A 27,812-nucleotide genomic window follows, 5' to 3' on the forward strand; every position below is an offset into this window, starting at 1 on the left:
TTAACTAGTTATCAATATCTTAATAGGTTCTGCATAGTTTCCTTCATTGTAACTCTGCTTAACAGCTGTATGATACCTTAATTTTCAGTGATGAAACTTTCAGAGCATATAGCAAAAAATAGAAAATATCTCACTTTCATAACCTCTGCTTGCTCACTCCTAGGGCAAATGAATGATTTTATTTAGCATAATTAACTTAAACACAGTTTATTTCAACTGAATTTAATTAGCTTGCAATCTTCAATTTGTTTAGCTATAAATGATTTCATTGACAACAATGAGGTCTGTTTCTAAATAAATGTGACTAGACTCTACTTGTTACTGCAATTAGAGATTAATATAAAAAGTGTCTCTTTCAAGTCAAACACAGCTTCTAGCAGCTTCATAGATATGCCCCTATTGTTGTTTTGGCTCAATTTGCTTTTTTAACCTTCCTAGTATAACTTATAGCTTATTTTCATACAAATACTAGACAGATCTATACTAGCTCTGTTTTTCAAGAGCTATCAAGCACAACAAATATAATTATTAGCAAAAGTATTGTCAACCTTTGTCTTCTGCTTACTCATTTCCCAAATTATGCAAAATCGTTGACTTCCTTTACTTGTAAATTATATATTTTTTCCAGTAATAGTTCTAGAGCTGTACAGAAATTTTGCATGTACTACATGTTTTTACTTCTCACTGTCTTACTGAGCTAGATATAACTGAAACTGTGGGATCCTCTGTGTTCTCTGAACTTGATTGTTTTCTTGCAGAGATTTCAATACCCAACTAGGGAATATCAGTGCCAAAAGAGGGTTGGGTTTACTCTATTTATATACAAGTGATTTGCCCTGTTCATGTTGGTGGGAATGTTCTTGGTAGTTCCTTGATTAGGTTGTTTACTGTTAGCTCAAACACTTAGCATTGATGATGTGCATTAGTTGGATAATGAAATGCCTGGAAAAAAATAAGTTTGGAGAGCACCAAGGGCATTGCAATCCTGGTCTACAAATATTATTTCTATTGGTGTAATTGTAATCTTAGACAAAAAAGTGTAAATTTCCAAAGGCACATAGCTATTAATTAGTTCAATAAACAAGGAGCTTAGAAACGTTGATTTATTCTGTTGCAGCAACCAAATTGAAGGTACTTGATTAAAACTCCAGTAATAGAAATATTGTTTTATTCTGTTGCAGCAACTTTTCAGGATACTTAGGAAGATATAGAACAGTCTGTTGAACACCACAGATACATATATTTTGAGGGGCTTTATTAAATTTTTTGGATTAGCTTAATTGCATGTTTAGCCTTGTTAAAGATCTAAAATTCCAAGCCAATGATATAACTATATTTCGATTTTGTTCTAAGGTTTAAGAAGTGGCAATCCATATTTCCAATGTTACTCAGTTCCTTCCCATGAATATCCTGGATATTTAGTTCCACAGCCTCCTATGCATATGAGAATTAGACGACCTTATTTTGGTGGTCCTCCATCATCACCCATGGTGTATCAAGTCCCACGGTTCAGGCATGGTTTTCCCATGATGTATCAACCACAAAACCCAGTGAAACGAACAGAAAACAAAGAAACTCAAACTGATTTTGGAGAATCTGAAAGTGGAGCAAAAACACCTGTGAAACAAGATATAGGAACAAAAGGCTATGATGTTGGAAATACTGAAAATACTGCTTATATTGCATCTGATACTCCTAAAGAAACTGAAAGTTTTTTGGGAAAAACAGATAAAACAACATCTTCTGCTATGTCAGATAGAGAACTTGCCAAGAACTCTTCAGGTCTTGTACCATTTCGAAGTCTTCCCCCAGCAGGCTATGCCATTGAGAAAGAGGAAGTTAGAATACAATATGCAAATGATGGTGCTCCTGCTATTCAGCTCTGGAAGTCTTTTAAAGAAACAATCCCTCTCTATGAGATGGCACAAAAACAAGCCCCAAAGAATATCGTGCAAAGAGATATACTTGCTTGTAGCTCCTGTGAAGGAGTTGCATATGAGCCTCATGAAGAAGGAGAATTGCCTCCATGTATTCCATTTTCAGAGGAGCAAAAAGTTCCTGAGGGCATGCAGAAGAAACAGCCTCTATGTAAAGAAAATCCAGATTCAGAAAAACAAATAGTTATAAACTACAGAGCAATAGGTCCAATGGATGAAGCTGGAACAGTGCAACTGGCTGAACCAAGTGGGCTTGACCACTCAGGGATAAGGCAAGATGTACTGATGGCCAAAATACCACCTGGCTTTAAAAAATCAAGTGGTTCAAAAGCTCCACAAGAAGTTTCAAATCATATTCGACAACGAAAATTATTTCCTTCTGATATGGAGATGACAAATGATGCATATTTGCCTCAGAAGCTGAGTGAATGTAATGACATGAACAATGAAAACTGGAATACTTCTGAAAAAATCCAATGGTGTGATGACTCTGAAAAATATCTTCCTTCTGAGAGCTGGTTGGCTTGTGTGGATAACATGGATCCAAACTATAACTATGAAAAATATCTTTTCCGAAGAAAGCGTCCAAATTTGCTTAGTATTACCTCTGATGATATGTCTTCTATTGAAGAAGGTGCCTCAACTGAGAATTCTTCAGTTTCTATCATAGTTCCAGACCATTTGCTTCCAAAGGGTTTATGTACCTTCAAGAAAAATCGTGATGGCTTGGGAATAGGCCAAATAAGAAGTGGAGGCACCCTCAATGAAGATGAGGAAGTGATGGGGATTGAACAGGCCACTAGTGAGCATAGTCAGAATCTCAAGATCAATTCAAGAGTCAAGGTTAAAGAGATTCCTAGCCAAATCAAAAAGATGAGCATTCTTCCAAGATGTTCCAAAGACAAGCATCTCTACTGTCTCCAAAAGATAACAAGTTCATCTCCATCAGATGCTGATGATTCTGAAGAATATTGGGTGATGGAACCAGAGGAATATGAAGAGCAAGAAACTGATGAGGAATACTTTGTTGAGGAAGATATGCCATATGAAATCCTGAATCCAGACAAAAGTGGATTGGGCCAACAGACTGCACAGAAAGTATTTTGGAGAATCCCTAAAAATGCAGTGCCACCACATGTAATTAACTGGCCTGTGCAAGAAAAAATGTCTGGGTTACCTACTAAACTTCAGAAAGAGCAAGATGAAGATCTCTGTGATGACTATAATATCTGCTTCATGAGACCTACAGTCCAACAGCTAGAATTACTTGAACACAGAAAAAATCCACAGAAATGCTCAGGTAAATAGAAAACTAAAACAGATATCAATCATTTTGCAAGGCTTCATTTTCTCATTTATAAGTGTTTATAAGTCAAGAAGGAGGGAGAAGAAGATAGATAAATTTGGGGATTTTCAAGCTTTTTAAAAAAATAAACTGTATATCAAGAATTTTATACAAAGCTACTTGAATGCCTATCTCTCTGAAATGTTGCAGTTTTTTTTTTTTAAGTCATTTTATTGACATTTATAGGCCGCCCTTTTCCCTAAGGGGACTCAGGGCGGCTTACATTTCATAGGAGGGGAGTGTAAGACAGGACACAAAAGAAATGTGAATAAAGGAAAATAACCAATAAAAACACAACATTCATTTGACATTCGGGCGGGGCGAGATTAGGATCTTATCCCCAGGCCTGACGGGAGCCAAGGTGGCGCAGTGGTTAAATGCAGCACTGCAGGCTACTGCTAGATCAGCAGGTCAGCGGTTCAAATCTCACCGGCTCAGGGTTGACTCAGCCTTCCATCCTTCTGAGGTGGGTAAAATGAGGACCCAGATTGTTGGGGGCAATATGCTGACTCTCTGTAAACCGCTTAGAGAGGCCTGAAAGGCCTATGAAGCGGTATATAAGTCTACTGCTATTGCTATAGCCAGATCTTGAGGGCTGTGCGGAAGGTCTGGACGGTGGTGAGGGTGCGAATCTCCACGGGGAGATCGTTCCAAAGCGTCGGAGCTGCAACCGAGAAGGCTCTCCTCCGCGTAGTCGCCAGTCGGCACTGACTGGCGGATGGAATTCGAAGGAGGCCTACTCTATGCGATCTGATGGGACGAAGGGAGGTAATTGGCAGAAGGCGGTCTCTCAAATAGTCAGATCCACTACCATGAAGGGCTTTATGAATGGTGAGTAGCACCTTGAAGCGCACCCGGAGTTTAGAATGTATTTCAAATTTTATTTTTCTCCTCTTATATACCTCTTACTTGAACATTTTTGTACACAGTTAACAAACATGCTTTTTAAAAAATGATAGAATATTGATTGACTACAGTCTAAATGTTTCTTGATGAAGACTTGAAAGTAGCATAGTTGATTTATGCATACATCTAAAGATATTCATAATCTACAGTCAATGGACATATTGGAATGGAATCAATTCTGTTAGGATTGTTGAGCCAATTTGCTTTACCAAATACTTAACCAGATATGTAGCAAAGAACTGAACTGTTTTATATATGTTGATCAGGATGGTTACAAGAGGAAAATAGAAGGACTGGACCTGATGAATACTGGATAAAAAGTGGTGCTAGACCCAGATCTGCTAGCTTAAAACCTGGTGATCTCTCACCTACTGCTACAAAAGAGAAAGGTATGATCTTTATTGTTTAAATTAAAAATGTACCACATTCCTCTATAAACATGACTTCAACTGGCAATTGATTCCATATTTTGAAGCGAAGTGGCAACTTGTACAAGCAAAAAAAAATCAAGTTAGAATGAATGCTGAAATATTATACATAAAAGCAATTCCAATGCCACTCAGAACAAACATGGATTTTGGATAACATATACAACTCAATTGGGAGCCTCACTCTCAATTCTCTAGCTGCTGGTGCATATGAAGCACATATTCTGCTCATACTTTATTCTGAGAAAATATCTATTATCTTGTATAGTGAATTTGAAAAAAAACATTCTTAAAGAATGAGATGTAGTACAGATGTCTTTGCAAGTAAAGTAATTTAAAAGTGGGAAACTGTAGAAGGAAATAAACTTTAGGCACAGAATGAATAAAATTATTGCATTTATAATAGATATCCTGGAAGTATTCCCTTTTGCATCTGATGATATATATATGGAATGTCCAAAGAACAAAGGAGTGCATAAACCTCCTCATAAACGCAGAGACACAAGATGTGAAACAGCTGAAGTACGGGAGAAACCTAAAATTACATATCATAAGGGTAAGTGCAAAATGTTATCTAGTAATAAAGAGAGTAACTCTTTTAAATTCACCTTTCAAATCATTTCTATAAGAAGGCTCTGAGTAATATATAGAAGTCCAATAATATTCAGCACATAGGCTTCTTAGAACCAGTCTACAAATGAAAACTAAGTTCACAGAACTGAAAAACCATGGTGGAATCTTCTTTGGCTTAGGATCCTGTTCATCTTTGAAAGATATATGTAATAAATACATAGATCATAACCAGCAAAATACCAAATACTTAATTGTATTGACTATATAGTCAGTGGAATACATATGTATACAATACATACCTGGAATGACTAGCTCAGTCTTGACAAGGAAATGTGAGTCGTATAAAAGATGCAAGAAACCTGTTACGTCTAGCTGAAGTGCTGTGGAGATTCCTGTTTGTACTAAACTGTTTATCTTTAGACTAATTTCTTGAAAACTCTAGCACTTATATATTACTAAGCATTATGCCTGCTTACTTCCACTACCATGGATTGTTATACAGCAACAAGTATTAACAACAGTTGAGATTGAATGCCTAAGTGGGCTTTTCCTAAGGTACAGTCAGGATGTTCATATCTTTGCCACACATCTTATTGGATAGTTACGCTAACTGCTTTGTTGCTTTGTACTGCCCAGTATCTATAATTAGTGCATGTTCAGCTGTAATACAGAGAGATGTGTAAACAGACCTCTCAGACAAATTGCACTGGGATACAGATTGTAGGTCTGATTTCCCACACTAAAAAGAAAAATATTTTTAAAAATATTAGGTTGGATCCCAACCTTTTCACTCCATCCACCTAACTTATGTATGTCCCATGATGTCCTAATTTTTAGCAGCTGGATAGTGTTTGAATACTGCTCATATATGGCTTTTTCTTATATCGATTGTTCGTAAGTAATATAACCTTATTATAATAGGCCTATGCCATGTACATATTTTGAATATTGGAAATGTTTTATCATCCTGTCTAAGAGGCTCCTTCATAATGGATATACTGAATGGTTTGTAAAAGATTTAAATTTTGACAGACAAGTTTGCATATGGTTATTTTTAACAGCTCTGAATATCGTCCATTTGCAAATTATTTCTTATCTGACTTATAGGTAAAAACATGTATATGTTAATGGATGCCAGATGGTTAAAATCTAATGGTTTCAGGTTGGACTACTTTTAAAAACTATGTTGCCTAATACGTTTTCCTTTTGTGCAGGATGTGAAGCAAAGAAACCACCCTATAAAAGATAAAAGAAGACAATGATAATCAGAAGTGCAAATATTTGCTTGTATTGATTAAAGGAATCGTAATTTTTTTTGAAGCAAATCAGTTTAAGTTGCATTGTAAAGGATTCCTGAGTTCATACTGTAAAATGTCCAAAAAAATGAATTTGGACACACAAATTTCACACAATGTTGAGTAACACAGTGTTTAAATAAAGTTGAAATTGCACTAATAGGATGTGTGAATAATTTCTAATGTAAAACTTATTTTCAAAGAATGGATAAAGCATCAGCTGAGAAATAAGAAATAAAGGTGTATGGGAATCACAATTTAGTTTCAAAAGCATTAGCTTTAAGCAGTATCAAGTTTTGGCAAACAGTGCTCCCAACTTCCTTCTGCCGTGATACCTGAAGGGAAACCAAGATAATTTGTTGTAAATAATAGAAACTATAGACTCTAATAAAGCTCACATCATGGTTTCATAAACCAAGGCTTTAAAGAAATATGCAGACTCTATAGATTTTGAATGTAATCTCAGAATTTAAGTTGCCTTTCATTTGTAATTTTTAACATGGTAGCATGTAAAATTAATTTCATAGGAGGAAATCTCATAAAATATATTTAATTTTACTTGAATGCAGTTTAGTATTTGGTCAGAGTACATGCTTCTAGAATTCTAGTTCCTATACTAAAACATTATGGTACAATATCTTAGCATAATTAAGACTATACTATGGATGAACACATCAATATATTTTCTTAAATGGAACTGAAGGTTTTTCATGCTTAAAAGGCCAGAACCTTCATTATTCTGGGTCAGCAACAGACAATAGAATAAGAAGCCTTGAATCAGATTCATTGTTTCTACATCTTCACTCTAAAGAGTGATTCTAGCCAGCTCTACTTATAGAACATGCTGCAGAATAAACAGATAAAATGGTGGTGTTGAGTTAATATGCTTGATAAGGATTCAAGTTATCCAGCTAATCCCTGCTAATACAAACTATGGAAATAATGGCTCAAATTGTTTTTAATTTCCTAGCAATACTTTGCTGTAAAAGATAATTATGCTTTCAATCTTGATAAATGGGAAGAGATGAAGGCATGAACAGGTGTAGATGAAGCCAGCTATTTTGCATCCAGTCATGTAAAGCAGGGCTGTCAAACTCGCCCACGGGCCAGATATGTCACAAGCTGGCCACGCCCACACCTGGCTTAGTGAAGGGAAAAAATTGTGATACATCACGTGATGACGCCGTGACACTTGAGACAATGTGAGTTTGACACCCGATCGAAAGGAACCAGCATGCTACAGTTTTGTTGACAAAGTGCTGATGCAATAAAAACATTTTTATTTGCTCTATGTCACAGCTGCTTAGGATGTTGATCCAAAACTTTAGTTCTTTTGTTGCTTTTCAATTAAATAAAAATACAGATGGAAAAAAAGCAGTTTCTTTATTGGGCAGAACAAATATGCCACAATACATCTATCCTTCCAATATTGTTTTTCTATCTAAAAAATATCAAACTTAGAGGGCCAAAATAAAAATAAGGTATATTTAAGTGTTCTTCTATAGATTGTTTTACAATTCCCCAGAGTCTATTTCTAATCTTATAGAAGTCTGTGGAGCCTTCCTTTATGTCAGATGCAGCTGGAAGATGGGTGATAAATTATGCAGCTTTACAATAAAATACATCTGAAAATGTTATATTTTTATATTATGGTAGATGATGGTAGTTGTGCTTCATCCCTTTGTAGAAAGCCACTTTTTAGAATAAAGTTCAGTTGGAGGCAGTTAAGGGTGAAGCCTGTACTATGCCCCTTTATAATTTATTTTCCTCTGCATATTATCCATTAAGCTTCTTTCAGTAAAGGCTGAGACTTCTGTCATATTGCTAACACTCTGGCGACGTGCTACTAAAGGAATTCTTTTGGCTAAATGTTACTTCAATCAACCCTGTCTTAAGACAGTTCTCCCTAAATTTGTGCAGTATGTGCAGTTCTCCACCAGAGGGAAGAACACTTTAGACTATGTGTACTCTAACCTAAAACAGGCATACAAAGCAATCCCCCTTTCCCACCTGGGTACATCGGACCATCTTTCACTGCTGTTATGCCCAAAGTATGACCCTCTCAGGAAAAGAACTCAGTCAGTCATGAGAATGGTTAAAATCTGCCCAAAGGGTCAGTTAGCTGCAGGACTATTTTGAAACCACTGAGTGGAGTGTATTTGAACATCAAGATCTGTATGAATACACTGATGCCGTACTCTCTTACATCAAACTGAAAGCGTAACAGCAGACAGGCGCATCAGAGTCTACGGGAATTATAAACCCTGGATGACTGCTGAAGCACGGATGCTTCTGAGGCTCTGGGATTCAGCCTTTAAGGCAGGGGACAATGATAGATATAGAGAGGCCAGGGCAAACCTGAGAAGAGGCATTAAGATGGCAAAACAACAATACAAACATAAGGTGGAGAACCATCCAGCAGACAACAACCTGAAGCAACTGTGGCAGGGAGTGCAGCATCTGGGAACACAAGGAACACGGCCAACGCTGATGCCTCGTTGGTAGAGGAGCTGAACACTTTTGCCCACTACGAGGTGAAAAGACCGCGTAGCCTCTGCCCGCTGGCCTTCTGATTCTCAGCCACTCACCCTATAGAAACACCGTGAGAGTTTCTATTGAAGGCCGTGAATCCCAGAAAAGCTGCAGGTCCAGATGGGATACTAGGGATAGTGGTAAAGAATTGTGCCGACCAGTTAGCAGGGATTCTGACAAGGATCTTTAATATCTCCCTGCAATCAGCCAATGTTCCATCTTGCTTGAAAGCAGTCACTATTGTTCCAGTCCCAAAGAAAACAGCAATTAACTGCCGAAATGACTACAGATCTATTGGACCAACATCTGTAATGTTGAAATGCTTTGAGAGATTGGTTCTCCAACATCTTAGGACTCCCATCAGACTTTGACAAATATCAGTTTGCCTACAGAGGGAATAGATTGACAGACGACGCCATGGCTATTTCTTTACATTCTGTAGTGAGCCATCCAGAGAAACCCAGAAACTACGCTTTTCAGGATGCTTTTCATAAATTACCATTTTCTGAAGCGTCCTTATTGAAAAGCTGACTGACTTGGATTTTCCCTCTTCCATCAAAGACTTTATGAGGGACCGGCAAAAAACAGTGAGTCATATCTGTCATATCCACCTCCCTGAAGCTTAGCACTGGCTCTCCACGGGAGGGTGTGACTGTGTGCTCAGTCCCTACCTGTATTCATTGTACACACGATTGTGTACGGTCTGACCCATCCACTGTGATCATTAAGTTCGCAGATGATACCACTTTATTGGGTCTAGTTACAGACACCACTTCCTTAGGGTCTTGTGAAAAAATAAAGTGGAACAACAACGGATGACCTTCTTTTACTGAGCCACAATAGAAAGCGTCCTCACTCATTGCATTATGGTATGGTATCAGGGCCGGATTTTCCTATAGGCTAACTAGGCTTCAGCCTAGGGCCTCAAGATCAAGAGGGGCCTACATTCAAATTGTTAGCAAAATTAAAATTACACTATTCTAAAAACAGTGAACACTAAAACACTGAACCGAAAATAAGGAGAAATTCTACGCATATGACTAATAAACAAACATAAAAATGTATTGGTTAAGATTGTTCCAGCGCCGTGGCAGTTGGGGAGCTCGCCCACACACCGGTGGTCGGGCGAGAGGTGCGGCCACTCCCAGTAGCCGCCCCGTCGATGCGGAGCCCACCAGTGGCCAGGCAGGTGAGGGCGAGGGGGCCGAGCCAGGCAGCTGAGCGCAGCAGGGGAGGCGGCTGGCTTCACTGCCTTTGCCGCAGAGCAGAGCCGCCCTCCGTCGGGAGGCCAGCTATATATATTGATATATATTGATATATATCACGGTAATGATGTATTTTATTGTCTCTCATGTAATTTACAAGCTTAAAAATGGGAGGTGAAAGGGCCTCATAAGTGGAATAGCCTAGGGCCTCTTTTCATCTAAATCCGGCCCTGTGTGGATGCTGGCTTGACAGCCACGGATAGAAAGACATTACAGAGGGTGGTGAGCACAGCACAAAACACCAGACGACATCACTAGGACTCTCTGCCTTAAAAGAGTGAGGAAAATCCTCAGGGATGACTCACACCCTGGTCAGCCCTTCTTTATTCTCTTACCATCTGGAAGGAGATGAAGAACAGTTTTTATCTGTGGGCTGTCAGACTCCTGAATGAAAAATAGCTCTACAACAACATAGTCTGATTGATTTGCGGGGCTGGCACAATGTGTAATAAGTTCACATGGTGCAATAGGTTTTTGTTAGTAGGATTCACTGGGCTAGGGATTTTTTTGTCTTTCACTGTGAGTTGTATTGTGGTGGTGGGATTGCATGAAGGGAGGTTCAGCCAATCTCATTGTATATATGTTGTACTCTGACAATAAAGGTTTGAAATCATACAAAACTTTGATGAAAAGATATTTGTGTAAATCTTGAGAGTTATTTTTGGAACTTTCCTATTGGTAGTTTGGAACTTCCTATTGGTTGTTTCCCCTTTCCTACATTGATTGATTATTAAAGTTAAGGGTGGAGGACCTTTTACAAAAATAGCTAAAAAGAGTCTGCAGGATTCAAGTCAGAGTATAAATTAAGCAGTTTTCTTTAGCAGCATCTCATACAGATACAAAATAAACTTTCTTGTTTTGTTGTTGTTGTGGTTTTCCAACACAAGAAAGGAAGAGGATGCAGGTAAAACAGAAATGAAGGAATGTTCTTTGGATCTTTTATAACTTATTGACATAAAGGCAACTATCTCCTCAATCTGATTCAGACTTTTTGCTTGATTTAGAGGATCGGCGTTTTCTCTTTTTCTTTTTCTTCTTCTTTTCCTTTTTCTTTTTCTTCTTCTTGTGCTTCACCTGACTCTCTGAAGAACTGGAATTTTCACTGCTGCTGTCTTCATCTGATGTGGAGTCTTCCAGCAACCGTTTTAACTGTTCTATCCTAAGCGCATAAACAGACAATGTCAAATGATATTTGCTTGGGCAGGTTTCATTTCACTTGGATAGCACTTTAAAACAAAACTTTGAAACTATTACCTTAGAAATAAAAGGGGTTCTTTACAATTAAGAAGTCACTGTTTTTTTCTTTGCAGAAAAATATAAAATGAAGTAGTTGTCATAACAGATTGTTGGTAATTTCTTGATTCACATCTCACAGGCATTCTTACTCTGGCAAGTCACTATCGCTCAACTACAAACTTGGGGACTATATTACTGAACTTTCTTATAATGGTCATAAAATATTTGGAAATTTATGAAGTATTGCTATCATCACTTTTATCATAATTGTTTAAAAGAGTTCCAAGCTTACCTCATATCTTTTTCATAGCGTTTATTTTCTCTTATTATATCATACATGGGGTCTTCATGTGCCTTAGAGAGGAAAGAAAGCTTCATATCCAAACAAATAATTTCTTACTTTTTACATTCTTAATGTGATGCCCTCCAGATAGAGTTGGATTGAAATTCGCTTGAGAATCCTGGAATTTATAATCCAAATGTATCTGAAAGGCTTAGAAGGTTGTTCTAAACAATTTTTGTACAAAAAACCCCAAAACCAATGGCATTTTCTACATAGGAGTGGCAACCTTTTTCCTAACCAAGCGTCACTTGAAATCCCATGTAGAGTACTGTGTAGGGTACTGTGGGTGGGATACAAACAACATGCGTTAACAAAGATGAGGAAACATTAAAACTTCTAACCCTACTGACCCAAATTGTGATGGCAAACCACATTACCAAATGTTGTTGGAAAGAGTCACTGGCAACTTTTGCAGAAGCTGTGGAGTTCTCAAAATAGCATGGTATAGATTGCTAGTCAAGGCTGCCTATCACGTCCTCCCATCAGTCTATGGACACAAGCAAAACAATTTTGTCAGCCTATTCTGGAGAGTTGTCCCATGCATTAATTGTTTTATATCTACACTCTTGGTTCATGCAGGTTGCTAGGGACAGATTATATTGATATCTTATTTTTAAAATATAACTTATGGATCAGTTTAATTTCTCCCAATCAAAGGATTTAGATAAAAAATTTCAGTATAATAAAATTCAAACCCTGCCTCTTTTATATGCATTAACAATTTGTTAAATCCATTTTCTGTTATACAATTGCACCTATCCTCCTTTGGACTTCTGTTTTGGAGTCATAACTTAAACTGCTATGTCCTATAGATAATAAACTGGACAAACAAAAGAAAACCAAATGTATCATTTTCAGTATTATTCCTAATTTTTTAAACTACAAATACCAAAACTGAAATATAAGAATGTAAAAGAGTGAAATTCAAAGCAGCTAACAGTTGCAATATTTTTATATGATTAATTTTCAAATGTTTACTTTCATTTTCTAGCTTGCAGTTAGTTCAAAATGACTGGATACAGAATTTATATCTCTAATGTATACATCAATTCTAAATGCATAAATAGCCAAACACTTTATCAATACATGCTTATCTAATCATTTATGTTTAATACAATTTGCCCTCTCGGCTTTTGGTACAGAATCTATATAAAACCCGGTGGGCTTTATTTGCATAGGCTAATTTGAGGATAAATATTGAAATGAATAGTGCAAAAGTAAAAGGACCATGTTTGCTTTGAAACCAATTTGAAGTATTTCAGGACTTATAAAAGCACTACACTTCTCTGAAATTCAATTAATCAGTCCAACAAGATTTTGGAAATGTGCTGCTCTATTCTGAGGCTTGAAGCCCTTCTGAATTTGTTTCAAAGCATAGGTAAAGGTAAAGGTTTCCATCGCACATATGTGCTAGTCGTTCCCAATTCTAGGGGGCGGGGCTCATCTCTGTTTCAAAACCGAAGAGCCAGCGGTATCTGAAAATGTCTCCATGGTCATGTGGCTGGCATGACTAAATGCTGTTACCTTCCCATCAAAGGTGGTTCCTATTTTTCTACTTGCATTTTTACATGCTTTCAAACTGCTAGGTTGGCAGAAGCTTGGACAAGTAATGGGAGCTCACTCCATTATGCAGCACTAGGGATTTGAACCACCGAACTGCCAACCTTTCTGATTGACAAGCTTCGTGTCTTAACCACTGAGCCACCGCATCCCTGCTTTATTCTGAGGCTTGAAGCCCTTCTTCTAAATTTGTTTCAAAGCATATCCAGCCCTAATAAAATACTTTCATTCTCCTTTTATGAATTTTGATGCAAGGCATACAGTAGTCCTAAGTGCTGGATGGGGAAAGGCAAGTAGAGGGGAATAACAGCATAACCCAGTGGTTCTCAAATATTTCTTTACCACAGACCCCCATTAAATATCTTTTGTGGCCATGGACCACCAAGACTTAACTCAAGATTTAAATCATAACATTTGTTCAAGCTTTTGTGGCCCTCTGGGGGTCCACAAATTAAGAATTACTGGCATAAGCAATTATTGTAGTTAAAGGGCATATCTCAATAATGTTTCTGCCTGAGCAAGCTATCTATATGTTTAGTATTTGTTTCCCAAAGCAACATGTCTTGGGATGATCCTGAACATGTAGTGGTTGGCTAAGGCAAAGTGACAGAGAGAGAAATTAATTCCAATTTATTCTCTACTGAAACTGTCTTCACTTTATTCCTAGAAAAGTGCTATATGAAAGATTAATATTAGCATATCATATTTACAGAATTATGTTAACATATCTATAATTAACTATCTAAAAAATCAGATGTCTTAATTTAAGATTCTTGTCACATGATCATTTAGAGCAGGGGTGACAAACTCATGGCATCACATTGCCATCATATGACATACTGTGACATTTCCTCCTTCACGGAGCTGGGGTAAGCATGGCCCATGAGTGACGCATCCGGCCCATGGGTTGCCAGTTTGACACCCCTGATTTAGAGTAAATTATATCACAATTTACAGTACTTACTACTCTGAATTGTTCTAATTTTTGGTTGCCTTTGATGAAGAAAGGACATTCTTTATCTCCTGTTCGGTGTCCATATCGTTTACATCTCCAGCCTTGAGAGAGAGAAAGAGATTAACACTGAAAAATCATATTCTACCCATTTTTTCTAACATTTTTTTTACAAAAGGGCACAGATAGATACATACATAGAGAAAGAAAGTTGATAGGAGAGAGGAAGAAGGGAATTATATATATAGATAATACTAATAATGACATTTACAGGAAATAAGTGTGGTTAACTGAACAGGTAGTTTTATCCCCCCCCCCCTTTAAGTGGAGAAGATATGCGAGATGTTACAATGGGAACTGAAAATACGCCCAATGAAAATAATTAACTGAAGTGCTGATGAGAATTAAAAATCTGGGGTGCTTAATGATATATATCTATGTAAAATTAGTATGAGTTTAGCGGGAAACTCGAATCCGGCTCACACTTTGTTCAAAAAATAGGCTTTTGGGGGTCTAATCAAATAATGGAATTCTGAAGTATGTACACCATTAAAAAGAAGATGTATGTAAAATTATAAATATGAAAGATGTTTATTTGAATGTAATTATCAATACCAGAAAATATTAAATGAAGTGTGCTCAGATGCTGAAATATACCATGTAAATTAATTGGAGAGAGTGGGAAGGAAAGATAGAGGTAAGGAGAAAGAAAGGAGACAGGAGAGAGGGAAATAGAAAGGAGAGGAGAAGTAGGAGAGAAAGAAGGAGTGAAAAGAGGAGAGAGTAGAAGGAGAGGGGAAGGGGAAGTAGAGAAGAGAGGGATGGTAGAGAGAAGAAAGGAGGTAGGGAGGAGGAGAGAGGGAGAGGAGATAGGACAGTGGTGAAATAGGGTATTCTATGGTATATTGAAAGCAGAAGAGCAAATGACAGCTGTTCTGGATTGAGGGAATGATATGGTAAAAGACAATACATGAAAAATCTTTTCAGATGTAATGGTATATTTGTGGTTATATGTATGAAATTAAAATTAAATAAAGTTTTTTTTAAAAAAAAAGATTGATTTGTTTTGAGTAGGCTTCCAGTTCCAGAAGGATGTGATCAAAATGATTCGGGATCTTAAGAAACTGAGGCTCTTATTGTGATGTAACTTATAGGAAACATCATGGAAGATTACAAATTAATGTATGGCATGGAAAATATGAAATTTTTAGCAAGTCAGACGTTACCCGCAAAAATGAATTGCTATGAATCTCTGTACTGATAAGTAAATTTGTAAAAAACATTAACTTTTTCCTTAATGTACAATTATTTAATAACATTGTAGAATTTGTTATCATCAGAGCTCCTGGTTGCTACCAAGGATTGCTTTCAAAGCCGGTTAGACAAATTTATGCAAAATGATATCACAGCTATTCTGTGACGTTGGTAGTTATAGACTGCTCCTGGAGTTAGAACTGCTATAACTTAAATACTTGACATGTAGCAGTGAAATATGTTTATTAATTTCATGTCTTGTTTACAAATTTCCTGGATGTACCTCATTGGCCTTTGGTCTAAGCTCTTATTGGAAAAATATGTTGCGGTGTCTGAGGTATCAGATTTCCATGATACTAAAAACTAAGACATTTTTCTGCTTTAAAAAATTATAGTAAAGAAGCTGAATTAAGCATCCCACACAAATTTAAGATTATCCCTTCTAAGTGCTAGCACTAAGCACATTGTTTGCATCCAAATAGGATTGGATTTTCATAGCACAATCCTACATGTGTAATGACTCCTCTCTTAACTTGAGAAAGTAAAGACTCTTGAAACGGGTTATTTCAAAAGGAACCTTTAATCAGGCAGGATGGAAACCATTAGAGGCAAAGTAGCATCTGAAAACCTTTAGGCCATGCAAATGGGATTAAGGTGATAATGACCTCTCTCCTTTGTCCAAATGCAGATTCTGACCAATACACAAGCGTGAAGATGCTTCCTTAACCCTTCTACCCTGGGAGTCAATAAAACACACGTTTCCATGGCTATCTCTAGTTAGACATCAAAGTAATATATCCCACATGGCTATCATAAATATCCCTCCAGAGATGTTGGGACCTTCAGATTCCCGGTGACAGGAAACCAGTTGTGAAGTTGTAAAACTCAGTTGTTACAGATGTAGCTAATGATTTAACTCCAAGGCTCCCCTCCTCCCAATTGAATGGCAGTTCACTTTTAGGGATCTGACAACATGTCTATTTAAAAATAGCACGCAGTTGAAGACACCAACAGCTTCTGAGGATACTTCTTTGGTGAATTTTTTCTTCAACTATCCTACCTTTCTTGACTATAAATCAATTGATTATAAAGATGCCATGTTGCTTTCAAACTTATCCATGTGCTTGCACCAACTGAATGCACATTTCTGAGCATTTATACTGTTTCTAAGTTAGTACTTCTAGTTTGGTAATGCATGTTTCTTTACCCTTTATTCTCTCCTTTCCTTAAATGCTATGAATATTTTAAGTTATTCTATTCATGAAAGTACTGATAAAGGGTATATTGGAAATGCAGTTAATAATAAGAATTAAAGCTACAATCTTTTTGAAAAAGACTAGTATAAAAATATATATCATAAAGCAAAAAGCATTTATAAATCAATCATCTTCACTGAGCAAAAATGGTAACTGCTACAGAAAAGATTTTATGTCCTATTCTCACCAACTAACCCTATTGTTGGATTTATTACAGAACCTCCAAAATCTAGATGCTCTACTTACATTGCATAACCTTGACCTCTTTTCCTAAAGGCATCCATAATCCTTTGGTTGGAGCATGTGCTAAAAATTCTCGTGCATTTTCATTGCCAGGTACATCAGGAATGCAGTCTTCTGGTTTAGTCTCATTTTCCTGCAACAGAAAGAAAAGAAATCCACTAAAACTACAAAGATAAATAAGTGAGCAAGATATTTTTCTATAGGCACAGAGTAGTAATTTGCAATCATGGCTAGAACTCATACTTCCTGGAAGCTGACTTGTGAACAACCAGGGATTGTCAACACAGGATTGGCGGAAAGTAGAAGATGAAGCACCCTGAACCAGCAACCATTCAGAATATTGTTAGTTTTCTGCTTCTAATTGTAGCAGAAAAGTACCTACTTGCAACAAGATCCTGAATACTATTAAGTCTCCTCTTGAATGGACATGTATGGTATACTGTATGCATTAATTGTATGTATTTGAACTTGAAGCTGTCTGGACAGCTGCACCTACTCTCATGCTATATAGCAGTGGTAGTCAACCTTTTTCTACCTACTGCCCACTAATGGATATTTCTTGATGGAAAAATTTCTTTACCGCCCACCAGTTTTTGCGCAAGTGCAGAATATTTTTTAGAAAGAAGGGTGTTTTTTTAAAAAAGAAATGTACGTACATTTATCTTTTTATTTCTACTTTATGCATGTTTATAATGTTTTTAACTTTATAAAGTTTAATTAGAAAACAATAAAGTAAATTGAAATTAGCTTTACTAGTGATTAATGAGATCTTTGAGGCTGATGCTGCGAGACTAAATATTTGATATCTGGTTCGATTTTCGTAAGGAACAAACGAAGGTCTCCTCTTTCAGTGATATTCAGACGGTTTCTCTGTTTGCTCATAATTTGATTAACAGCACTAAAGCCTGATTCTACAAGATATGTGGTAGGGAAATTGAACATCATTTTCCACATATTTGGATATAATGCAGGCTTTTTTTTTATTTTGGCAGAGTTTTTGGTATCCACCACTGCCAAAATTACAATTACTCTCTTCGTCATATTTAAGTTCTAATAGTTCTTCTTCAAGTTATATCAATCTCAGCAACATTTGTGGTAAAAGGATTTATCATACAGTCATGCACCTTTAAGTTTAAAATATCTTGAAATCGTTTTTCCATATAGCAATAGCAATAGCAGTGGACTTATATACCGCTTCATAGGGCTTTCAGCCCTCTCTAAGCGGTTTACAGAGAGTCAGCATATTGCCCCCAACAATCTGGGTCCTCATTTTACCCACCTCGGAAGGATGGAAGGCTGAGTCAACCCTGAGCCGGTGAGATTTGAACCGCTGAACTGCTGATCTAGCAGTAGCCTGCAGTGCTGCATTTAACCACTGCGCCACCTTGGCTCATATCCAATTTGAGTTCGTTGAGGTGGCTACTGAATCTTTCAATATCCCCCAGAGTTACATCATTGTTTATAGAGGACAATTCAGGAAACTGATGAAATTCTCTCTTTAAAATATTACGGAGAAGATCAAGCTTTTCGATAAATAATGACACAATATTTTTGCAACTTATAAGAGTTATATTGGCTCCTTGAAACTGTAAATTAATTTCATTAAATCTCTTGAAAATGTCTGCCAAATAAAAGGCATCATTCTTTATGGTTTTTAACTGTTCATAGAGACCAGCCTCATTATCAATTTCAAAAAACTGTACGACACTATCAAATAATGCAACAAAACAAGACAAGCATGTACCCTTTGAGAGCCATCAAATTTGTGTGTGTAAAAGTAACCTAATAAAACTGCTCGTTATTGTCCTGGCACAGCTGTCGAAACATTCTATCACACTTGGCATTAGATTTGATCTTTTTTACAGCTTTAATTATTATACTTAATGATGAATGGAGACTTGTACTTAAATATTTTCCTACAATATGTTGTCTGTGCACAACACAATGAATACACAAAACGTTTGGCACTTCTTCCTTCAAGCAAGCAACAAACCTACGATAGCGGCCTACTATTGATGGTGCTCCATCAGTAGCACATGCAACAATATTGTTCAAGAGTATATTATTTTTTGCAAAGTATGATTTCACAGCATTAAATATTGATAATCCTTTTGTATCTGTAATCAGAGTGACAGTGAATAGCATTTCTTCTTGCAATGTATTGTTTTCATCAAGATAACGTACATGTCATCAGTAGAGCATTATTATCTGCAATGACAGACTCATCCAATTGTATGGAAAATGAAGAATTTTGGAGAATACCTATAAGTTTATTTTCAACATTAGCCGCCATTTCGTCAATGCGTCTCTTTACTGTGTTATCGCTAAGGGGCATTGTTTTTAAAACTTCAGGTATATCCTGATGCATTACTGTTGAGATAAATTCTTTGATAGAGCGTATTATCAAAGTTTCTCCAATATTATGACTTTCACCATTTTTTGCAATTAAGTGTGATATGCGATAAACTGCAGTTAATCCATCCTCATTTTTTGCATGTTGTTTTTGAAATGATGCAGCTATTGTTGAACGATTTTGAAATCTTTTATAGATTTCTTGAAAATATTCAATGGCCTTATCTTTATCTTGCGAATGCTTTGTAGCAAGATGTTCTCGCAATCGACTTGGCTTCATTGCTTCATTAGATAATGTCTTGTGGCACAGTAAACACATTGGAAGCTGTTTATTTGTAACAGATTCAATGAAACCCATCTTCAGATACTCTGGTAAACGATCTGGCCACGAGCATATTTCTTTATTTCAGACATGGGTTCTAAATTTGTTTCACAATTTAACAACTACTTTTACTCTTATGTTTTGATCTGCACTCCACACAGTGCTTTTTTCTCTCCTCTTTTCCCTTTTGTTACAAACACCAAAAACAATGCTGTATGAGGTACAAATTTTTATTAACTGTCACTATCAAAAAAAAATTCCTTTTCCTGCCTTCTTCTTCTTTACCTTTCTTATAGTATTTCACTATATCAAGGATCTCTTTTTCCCTTTTTTATTTTCTCCTTCTCCTTCCTTTACTTATTTCTTTCTTTTATTTTATAAGATAACAAAACTTAATTTATGAGCCAGACTAAGCACTGCTTACTCTCCTACTTTATTTTATCCCCTTTTCTCTATTTTTCTTCCTTTTTTTGTTATTTTTTTTTAATCTTTTCCTTTTTATCTCCTTTTCTTTTTACCTTCCTTAGGGCAATGTACAAAATAAGGCTGAGCTAGTTAGCCCACTTATTATTATTAGCCAACAACAATTCTCTCCTGCCTATAACTTTTCTTTCTCCTATTTTGCAACTGCTCTGCTCGGCTTCTGCCTGTCCCTGCTATCCATTCCTCCCCTTCCTCTTCCCACGTGTTTGCTTCTCCTATTTTGCAACTGCTCTGCTCGGCTTCTGCTTGTCCCTGCTATCCATTTCCACTCCTCCCCTTCCTTTTCCCACATGTTTGCTTTTCCTATTTTGCAACTGTGCACATTGGTTTATTGATGTGTGCGTTCGCGCCTAGTCACTCCACTCGCTCAGAAGGAGGTTTTAATCTCGGAAGTCCCTACCACCCACCTGGAATCCCGAAAGGCCCACTAGTGGGCGGTAGGGACCAGGTTAACGATCCATGCTATATAGAATCAAATGTGGCATTCTATATTGAAAAAGTTGCCTAGTGATGTTTTAAAAGAAATCTGATGGATATATTTTACTTCAAACTCAGATGCAAAAATAACACTAACACTTCTGTAGGCAAAAATGAATTTCAGGGCATACACAATCACATAGAATAATTTGAAGAATATTTACATTATATCTGTTATTTTTTTCCTTAAAAATATTATTTGTAGCCCTCTCACCTACCTTAATTAGCCCTGGAGGAAGTTTCTCATAGCTGAAAAATAAATTGAAAATATATCTTTAGTAATATTTTTTTTAAAAACTAAGCAATGATGATTTTTTGAGTTGCCACAAAAGTAGGAGGATACTTTCTTTAACAGTCTTTTTCAATTGCCTTACATAATATGAACAATTTTGGAAAATGATTCCATTTAAGAAGGTGTCGTTATAATGAAATAAAAATGAGTAGTTTCAATCATGTAAAGAGTTCTCTCTAGATCAGTGGTCCCCAACCTTTTAATCACCGTGGACCGGTCAACGTTTGATAATTTTACTGCAGCCCACTGAGGGGGGGGGGACGTTGATTGTTTATATTTTAGATTGTTTTGATTTAATAATTTTAATTTAATTGTATTTAAACATGTCTTCAAAATAAAATACAATTACACCAAAAAATGAATATAAAGTGATTTAATATTTTAACTCACTAGAACGCTAAATCAATGAGAACCCTGAGCTTGTTTCTTTGCAACGAGATGATTCCATCTGGGGGTAATAGGAGACAATGACACCCGAAGTGTGTTGCTTATGTCCAGTTTATTCCGTTGTTTTGTTTTGGTTGCTGTCACTGCAGAAAACCCTGATAGGATGTCAGAAATGGCAATAAGGATTTAAGTGCTGTGGTGGCAATCTCAGGGTATTCCGCCGTGACTTTAATCCAGAACACCGGCAGAGTTGTTGTCTCGAACATAGTTTTAAGGCCGCCATCATTAGCAGTTGATCTTCTTCTTGCACAGACATGCTAGATTCGCCTGGTTTGTTGACAAATGGGTCATGGATCCATTCCTTACCAGTTCGTGGGTCTTTTGTGGTTGGGAAGTAGCGCTCGAACTTTTTTAAAAGCAAAGACAGGTGATCATGCACCAACTGGGAGAATGAATGCTCAGGCTCAGGCTCACCTAAAATCCCCCCTAATGTCTGAAACATGTCCAAAATGCCACTGTTCATGCGCCATCCCCACAACTCCAGTTTGGCTTTAAATGCAGCTACTTTGTCTGCCAACTTGAAAACAGTTGTCATTTTCCCCTGAAGAGACAGATTGAGTTCATTGAGCAGGCTGAATATGTCACACAGGTAAGCCAATTTTGCGACCCATAACTTGTCACTGAAATGTGCTGCCAGCGGTGACTTCTTTTCTGAGAGAAATCTTTGCAATGGCTCTTGGTTACTCTGGTTAGTGATTTTCCTCTAGATAACCATCTTATTTCTGTGTATAAGAGAAGGCATCTGTGCTCTGCGTCCATCTCCTCATAAAGCTGCTCAAACAGGTGCGAGTTAAGGGCGTGTGCTTTGATGTGGTTAATAACTTTAACAACATCAATCAATAAGCTGTTAAGTTTCAGTGACATTTTTCGGCTTGCCAGCATTTCCCGTGAATGATACAATGCGTAGATTCACTCTGTGCAACCTCCTTAATCCGAGCAGTTAAACCCGACAATTGTCCGGTCATGGCAGCAGCTCCGTCTGTGCATATGCCGACACAAAAGAACCATTTTAGTTGTCCTGATATATAACCATCCAGTGACTTGAACAGTTCTGCTCCTGTGGTGTTGGTTGGCAAAGATAGTGCACACAATAAATCGTCATGCACATCCTCCTGATATAGATATCGCACATAAACAAGTAGTATTGCCTTGTTGTCGATATCTGTAGATTCGTCAACCTGGAGTGTGTACCACAGTGATGTATTAATCCTCTCCAACAATTGTGTCTCAATGTCTTCAGCTATTTCGAAGAGGAGGAGCTAACGTCGGGACGATACATCATGCGGACTCGACAGTCCAAGTTCACCGATGACACTTTTGCCCCGGTAGGATCTAAACCGTTCCGAAGAGACAGTGACTAGGAAGACAAAACCTTGCTGGTTGCAAGGACACCGCAAAGTCCCTGGTCGACCCAAGGAAAGTGCTTCCAACCGGCGGCAAACAGGCAGCCCCCAGGCTGACATAGTCAGAGACGGCTCCGGAAGAAAAGAAGAAGTGAAAGTGTTCCATCTGGTGAGGTTTTTTTTCCCTTTTACTTTCAGAAGATTGCCCTAAGAATTTTTTTTCCTTTAAAGATATTAGTCCTCTAAGTAAGAATAAGGCGGCAAATTTAATCCTTATTGGACTGCCTTAGAAAACTCTTTACTTTTGCTTGTAATGATCTTTTGTGGATTGAAGTGATTGCAACGTTTGCTGTTTCTCCGCTTAAAGTGAATGGACTAATTTTTTCCTTATTTTTTACTACCTTAATTCTTTTGGCTTAAACTAAAACTTTTTTGTTTTATTTTAACAAATTCCTCCTTTTATTTGTTATAAAAGTATATTAAAGATACTTGAAGAAAAGGTGTATAAAAAAGAAAAAAAAGTTGAATTTGCCAGTCGGAAGCCTGAGCCTGAAGTTTTTTCCCCCTGAAACAATGTATCACTCCTACTTGACTTCACTGACTTTGCAAAGGAAGGATTTGGAGCTTGTTTATAAAACCTGATAAAGACTCACAGGCATGAACAGTGCTTTGCGGGTGTGTTTGGAAAATATTTTGGCAAAAGAAGGAAAAGGAAAGAAAAAGGCAAGAACCCTTCTACTTTGAAAACTACAAAAGAACTTATGCTTAAATATAGATATATTATCCAAGAAACTTTCTCTTTTTGACAGGCTAGAGTGGCAGAGATTATCAGATTCTTTCTTTTTCTTTTTCTTTACATCTCTTTTCTTTTGGAAAAATGGATCAATATTCAGATGAAGAAAACTTAAAAGTTCAAAATATCCTGCATGGACTTCAAAATATCTTAGAAGGATTTGAGAGATTTGATAAGAAATGGGATAGACTATGGGGTATCACAGTAAAAGATGATGGGGTTGGACCCCAAAAAATTAAAGAAGAGAATGAAAATACAGAAAACAACGATAATAGATGAACTTACTAATGGAGCAAATGTGATTGAAAGTGGAAAGAAGGGAAGCTGGAAAAGTGACTGTGACAATTGGAGCTTTACCCCAAACTTCAAGATCTAGAAGAAAAAAAAGAGCGAAAAGAATGGAGTTAAGAAGACAAACCTATCCAGAAATAAGTTTGACAACCAAAGTTAAGCTTATGTTAAAAACAACTCCAGGGCAACGAAACTACATGAGAGATCTTCTAAGCTACAAAGTGCGGAGAGAAGTTCAAAACTCTGGAAAGGAGCTGAAAAGAGAATTGACACAACAGCAGCCAAGAGAGATAAGACCATTCCGCTACTGGAAAGACACTGGTTGATAATGCTAGTTGATGATAAAAAACTAGCCAATTTTTGATGATTAATAAGTAGGGATTTTAGTATCTTGTAGGCTGTTTTAGATTATCATTGAATGTTTATTCATTAACATATAATTTACTATGATATTAATAATTAAATGATAACCTTAATTAAGATAAATAATTGGGCCATAACTTTTAAATTGGGATCTGGTGAAAAGACTTATAAATTTTATTAACAAACCTTTGTCTAGATCTTGTTATGAAGGTAAATTAATCTGGGTCAGAAGAGAGGAGATGTGATACAAACAGTAAACAATTCATTTTTCCTTTTTTTCAACTATAATAACAATAAGGAAATGTTAATGGATACTTTTGGTGATTATTAAACAGAAATGTCAACATTTTTTAGAGTGTTCTAGATTCTAAATGTTTAGTTTGCTAACATATAATTAATCAAGATAATAACAATGAAATGATAACCTTAATTAGTAAAATAAACTGGATATAAATTGCAATTTGGGGATTAGGGAAAAGACCTATAAATATTATTAACAAATTTTTGTTGAGAGCTGGTTATAAAGGTATAATGTCTTTTGGGCCTGAACAGAGGAGAGGTGAGATAAATAGTAAACAATTCTTAGTTAACTACAATAATAATAAGGAAATGTTGATGGATAATATTTAATGATATATACAGGTGTGTTGTACTACTAAAAGTAATTTGGACAGAAGCGCTAATTGGTGAGTTGGGAGGGAAAAAAGGGGAGGGAATGTTAGATATCCTACTAATTGACTCTTTTTTAGAATATGTTATAAAGATGTAAAGTTATGGCAGACTAATTGAGATTGTGAAAGTAATGCCAGTAGGTGGTTATGTCTTTAAATATAAATGATTTTAGAAAAAAAACTGTAATCAAATACAGTGATAATAAAATACATAAATTCTAAAATGTACAACTTAATTTGAATGAAGTATAGGTAATGATTGTAGAAGAAATGCACGAAATGTATCTGTACCAATGGACACACTTTCTACAAGATGTAACGAAAGATGATTCGTTTTTTCTTTCTTTGTGTGTGTAATAAAAATAATATTTTTTTTAAAAAAAAAATGTCTTCGGCTATTTCCTCAATGTGCCTAGTCACGGTGCTAGCTGACATGTGCTATATTTTCCTCAGCAGCCTGTCCTAGAAGTTCATGGCAAATATCTTTAGTGGAGGACAAGATCAATTCTTCACCGATAGTGAATGGCTTTTTAGCCTTCGCAATACGGTTAGCCACTAAATATGATGCTCTCAGTGCATTCTCCTTTAATGATGTGGTGGCCCTCATAAATTTCTTCTGTCCTTCGTGTTCCCATATTTTTCTTTCAAAATACTCCAGGGGCTTGTCTTTTAATCCAGGGTGCTTGGCGTTCAAGTGGCGAAGCAGTTTTGAAGGTTTCATTGCCTCATTAGAGAGCTGGTTGCCGCAAACTATGCAGAGCGGGGTTGGTGTGTGGGAATCACCTGTCCCGATAAATCCATATTTCAAGTAGGACTCATGGTATTGTCTGTTAAAAGTTTTATGTTTCTTTGATGTTGAAGGCTTTTCTTCTGTCTCTTCACTGGGCCTTTTCTTTTTCCCAAGGAAACTTTCTAACAACGTGTGTTTTGTACTCATTTTTGCTAATTTCTGGGTTAAATTTGAGCAAACACAATATACACATAAACCAAGCACTGTTAAACATGAGAAAGTACCGGTGAACAGAGAGAAGAGCGCCCCGATATCACAATATTTTGTGCATGCGTGGTATTGGTGCGGCTTTAGGTGACGTCTCTCAGCTCCCGGTTAACCTCTCGTCCATGGAAAGTTGAACAAACCCGAGAGAAATACACCACAGTAAATAAAATGGAAATAATTTAATGTTCCTTCGGTGGCCAGGTACCATTTGATCCACGGACCGCTACTGGTCCGTGGCCCGGGGGTTGGGGACCACTGCTCTAGATGACATGTTCATAATGATAGCTTCCAGTCCTTATTCTGTATCAACAATCTGTCAGAAACATATTAGTTTTTTTCTTGGATTGTAAGTGAGAAAAAAAGTTTGTTTCTTCCCATTAGCACAAATGACAGTCACAAGACATTTATTTACCTATATAATTTATTATTTTATGTATAAGATTTGTAATGCTTGCCATGATTCCCTGGATAATGAGTACTATATGTTAATAAGATAAATTTAAAACAAAAGCAGAATGGCAGCATTGTCCCAAAGGGGCTTTTTCAGAAGGCACTTGGACTTTCTTGTTTTTCCCCCCCTTTCTTCTTTGCTTCTCATCCAAGAAGTTTATTCAGCTCTGACAGGATAGTGGGGAATGGAAGGAATGGACTGCTTTCTGCAAGGAATATAAACCCTTCTATTCCCCATTATCCTGTTAGAGCTGAAAAACTTTCTTGGGGGAGAAATGAAATGTTTTCAAAAGAAAAAACAAGAAAGTCCAGTTGCCCCCTGAAAAAACAACTTTGGGACAACCGTGACCTGGATGACTGAGAATCTCTACAGACTTTCATAATGACAGCACTGCATCAAATAGCTGGTATGTAAGGATTTGCACACACCTCGGACCAGAACTGACTGGCACATAGCACATCTATTCACAAAATTGCTTTTAAAAAGTGTTGATCCCACCTGCTTTCATGATAGAACAATAAAATGAGCCCAACAATGGATATCGTTATGAAACATTTTGATCTATGAATAAGAAACAAATACAATAAAAATACATAACAGTGTGCATAGTATGAAAACACTGGACAGCAGAGCATTTTTTCTCATAACTCTAAAATCTGGGGTCATTGCCTAATGTGCTGAGTGGAAGAGAAGAGATTTATCTCACACAGCATAGAATTAAGAAATAAAATTCCTTAGCACAAGGCCAGTAACTGTTGCCAATATGAATACCTTTATGAAAGATTTAGACAAATGAACAGTTAACTTGAAGTAGGCATTAAGACATTGATGGGCTGCTAGTTGCAGATGAATCTCATGCTTTTTCTTAAGAAAATCCTCACCAGCAACCTTTATCTCTCAGCCTAGAGCGACCTCCTCAACACTACAACCCAGCTGTAGTTGTGCACCGGATTAGGAAGGATACCATCGCAACTTTACAGGTTTGTGTACTGCTAAAGGTCACGAGGTAGAGGAACTCGGGGGGAAAAGGAGGAAATAAACAAGTCAAGGGACCGTCGAAGAGGATCTGCTTACAAGGACTCCAGATGCTGGATCTGTTGGATTTGTTGCACAACCCGCTTATTTCGCTTTTGCTCCTTCCGATCCTGCCCTTTATGGTTTGTCTGGGAGCTGCAGCTGGGCAGCGATTCGCTGGAGCTCCGATGTTTCCGGAGGCTGCCGCCTGCCCCTGCCACTTCCAGCTTGCCTCCTTGGAACATGGCCGCAGTGACAGTACCAGGACCGCGGCAAGCGATCCGGCTCCCAAACAGGCTTGGCCTCTGCTCGACCGGCGTCTCCTTTCACTTCCAGGTTGGAGTGGAAACAGACACTTCCTTCAGCTAGCGGGGCTACCTCTCTCGAGGCA

General features: G+C 37.1%; 2 protein-coding genes across 2 annotated transcripts in view; one reads left to right on the top strand and one right to left on the bottom strand.

Moving 5' to 3' along the window:
* Positions 1-6,639, top strand: part of LOC106539457 (uncharacterized) — a 39,434-nt gene extending 32,795 nt beyond the window's left edge. Inside the window, exons 3-6 of the mRNA XM_087713059.1 lie at positions 1,354-3,237; positions 4,455-4,577; positions 5,023-5,172; positions 6,404-6,639. Of these exons, the coding sequence (XP_087569185.1) occupies positions 1,354-3,237; positions 4,455-4,577; positions 5,023-5,172; positions 6,404-6,438 (2,192 nt within the window). The 3' untranslated portion in view covers positions 6,439-6,639. The remainder of the gene's footprint in view (positions 1-1,353; positions 3,238-4,454; positions 4,578-5,022; positions 5,173-6,403) is intronic.
* Positions 6,640-7,848: 1,209 nt separating this feature from the next.
* RP9 (RP9 pre-mRNA splicing factor) lies at positions 7,849-27,785 on the bottom strand. Its single transcript, XM_087713062.1, has 6 exons — positions 27,482-27,785; positions 20,978-21,008; positions 17,129-17,258; positions 14,385-14,476; positions 11,810-11,871; positions 7,849-11,440 (listed from the first exon to the last, which is right to left on the bottom strand). The coding sequence occupies exons 1-6, from the start codon at positions 27,664-27,666 to the stop codon at positions 11,254-11,256; spliced, it is 687 nt and encodes a 228-aa protein (XP_087569188.1). The 5' UTR covers positions 27,667-27,785; the 3' UTR covers positions 7,849-11,253.
* Between the last annotated feature and the right edge of the window lie 27 nt (positions 27,786-27,812).

The sequence above is a fragment of the Thamnophis sirtalis genome, unplaced genomic scaffold (assembly GCF_051295495.1).
Source record: "Thamnophis sirtalis isolate CommonGarterSnake01/CBP01778 unplaced genomic scaffold, rThaSir2_p1.2 scaffold_4, whole genome shotgun sequence".
NCBI classification, from domain to species: domain Eukaryota; kingdom Metazoa; phylum Chordata; class Lepidosauria; order Squamata; family Natricidae; genus Thamnophis; species Thamnophis sirtalis.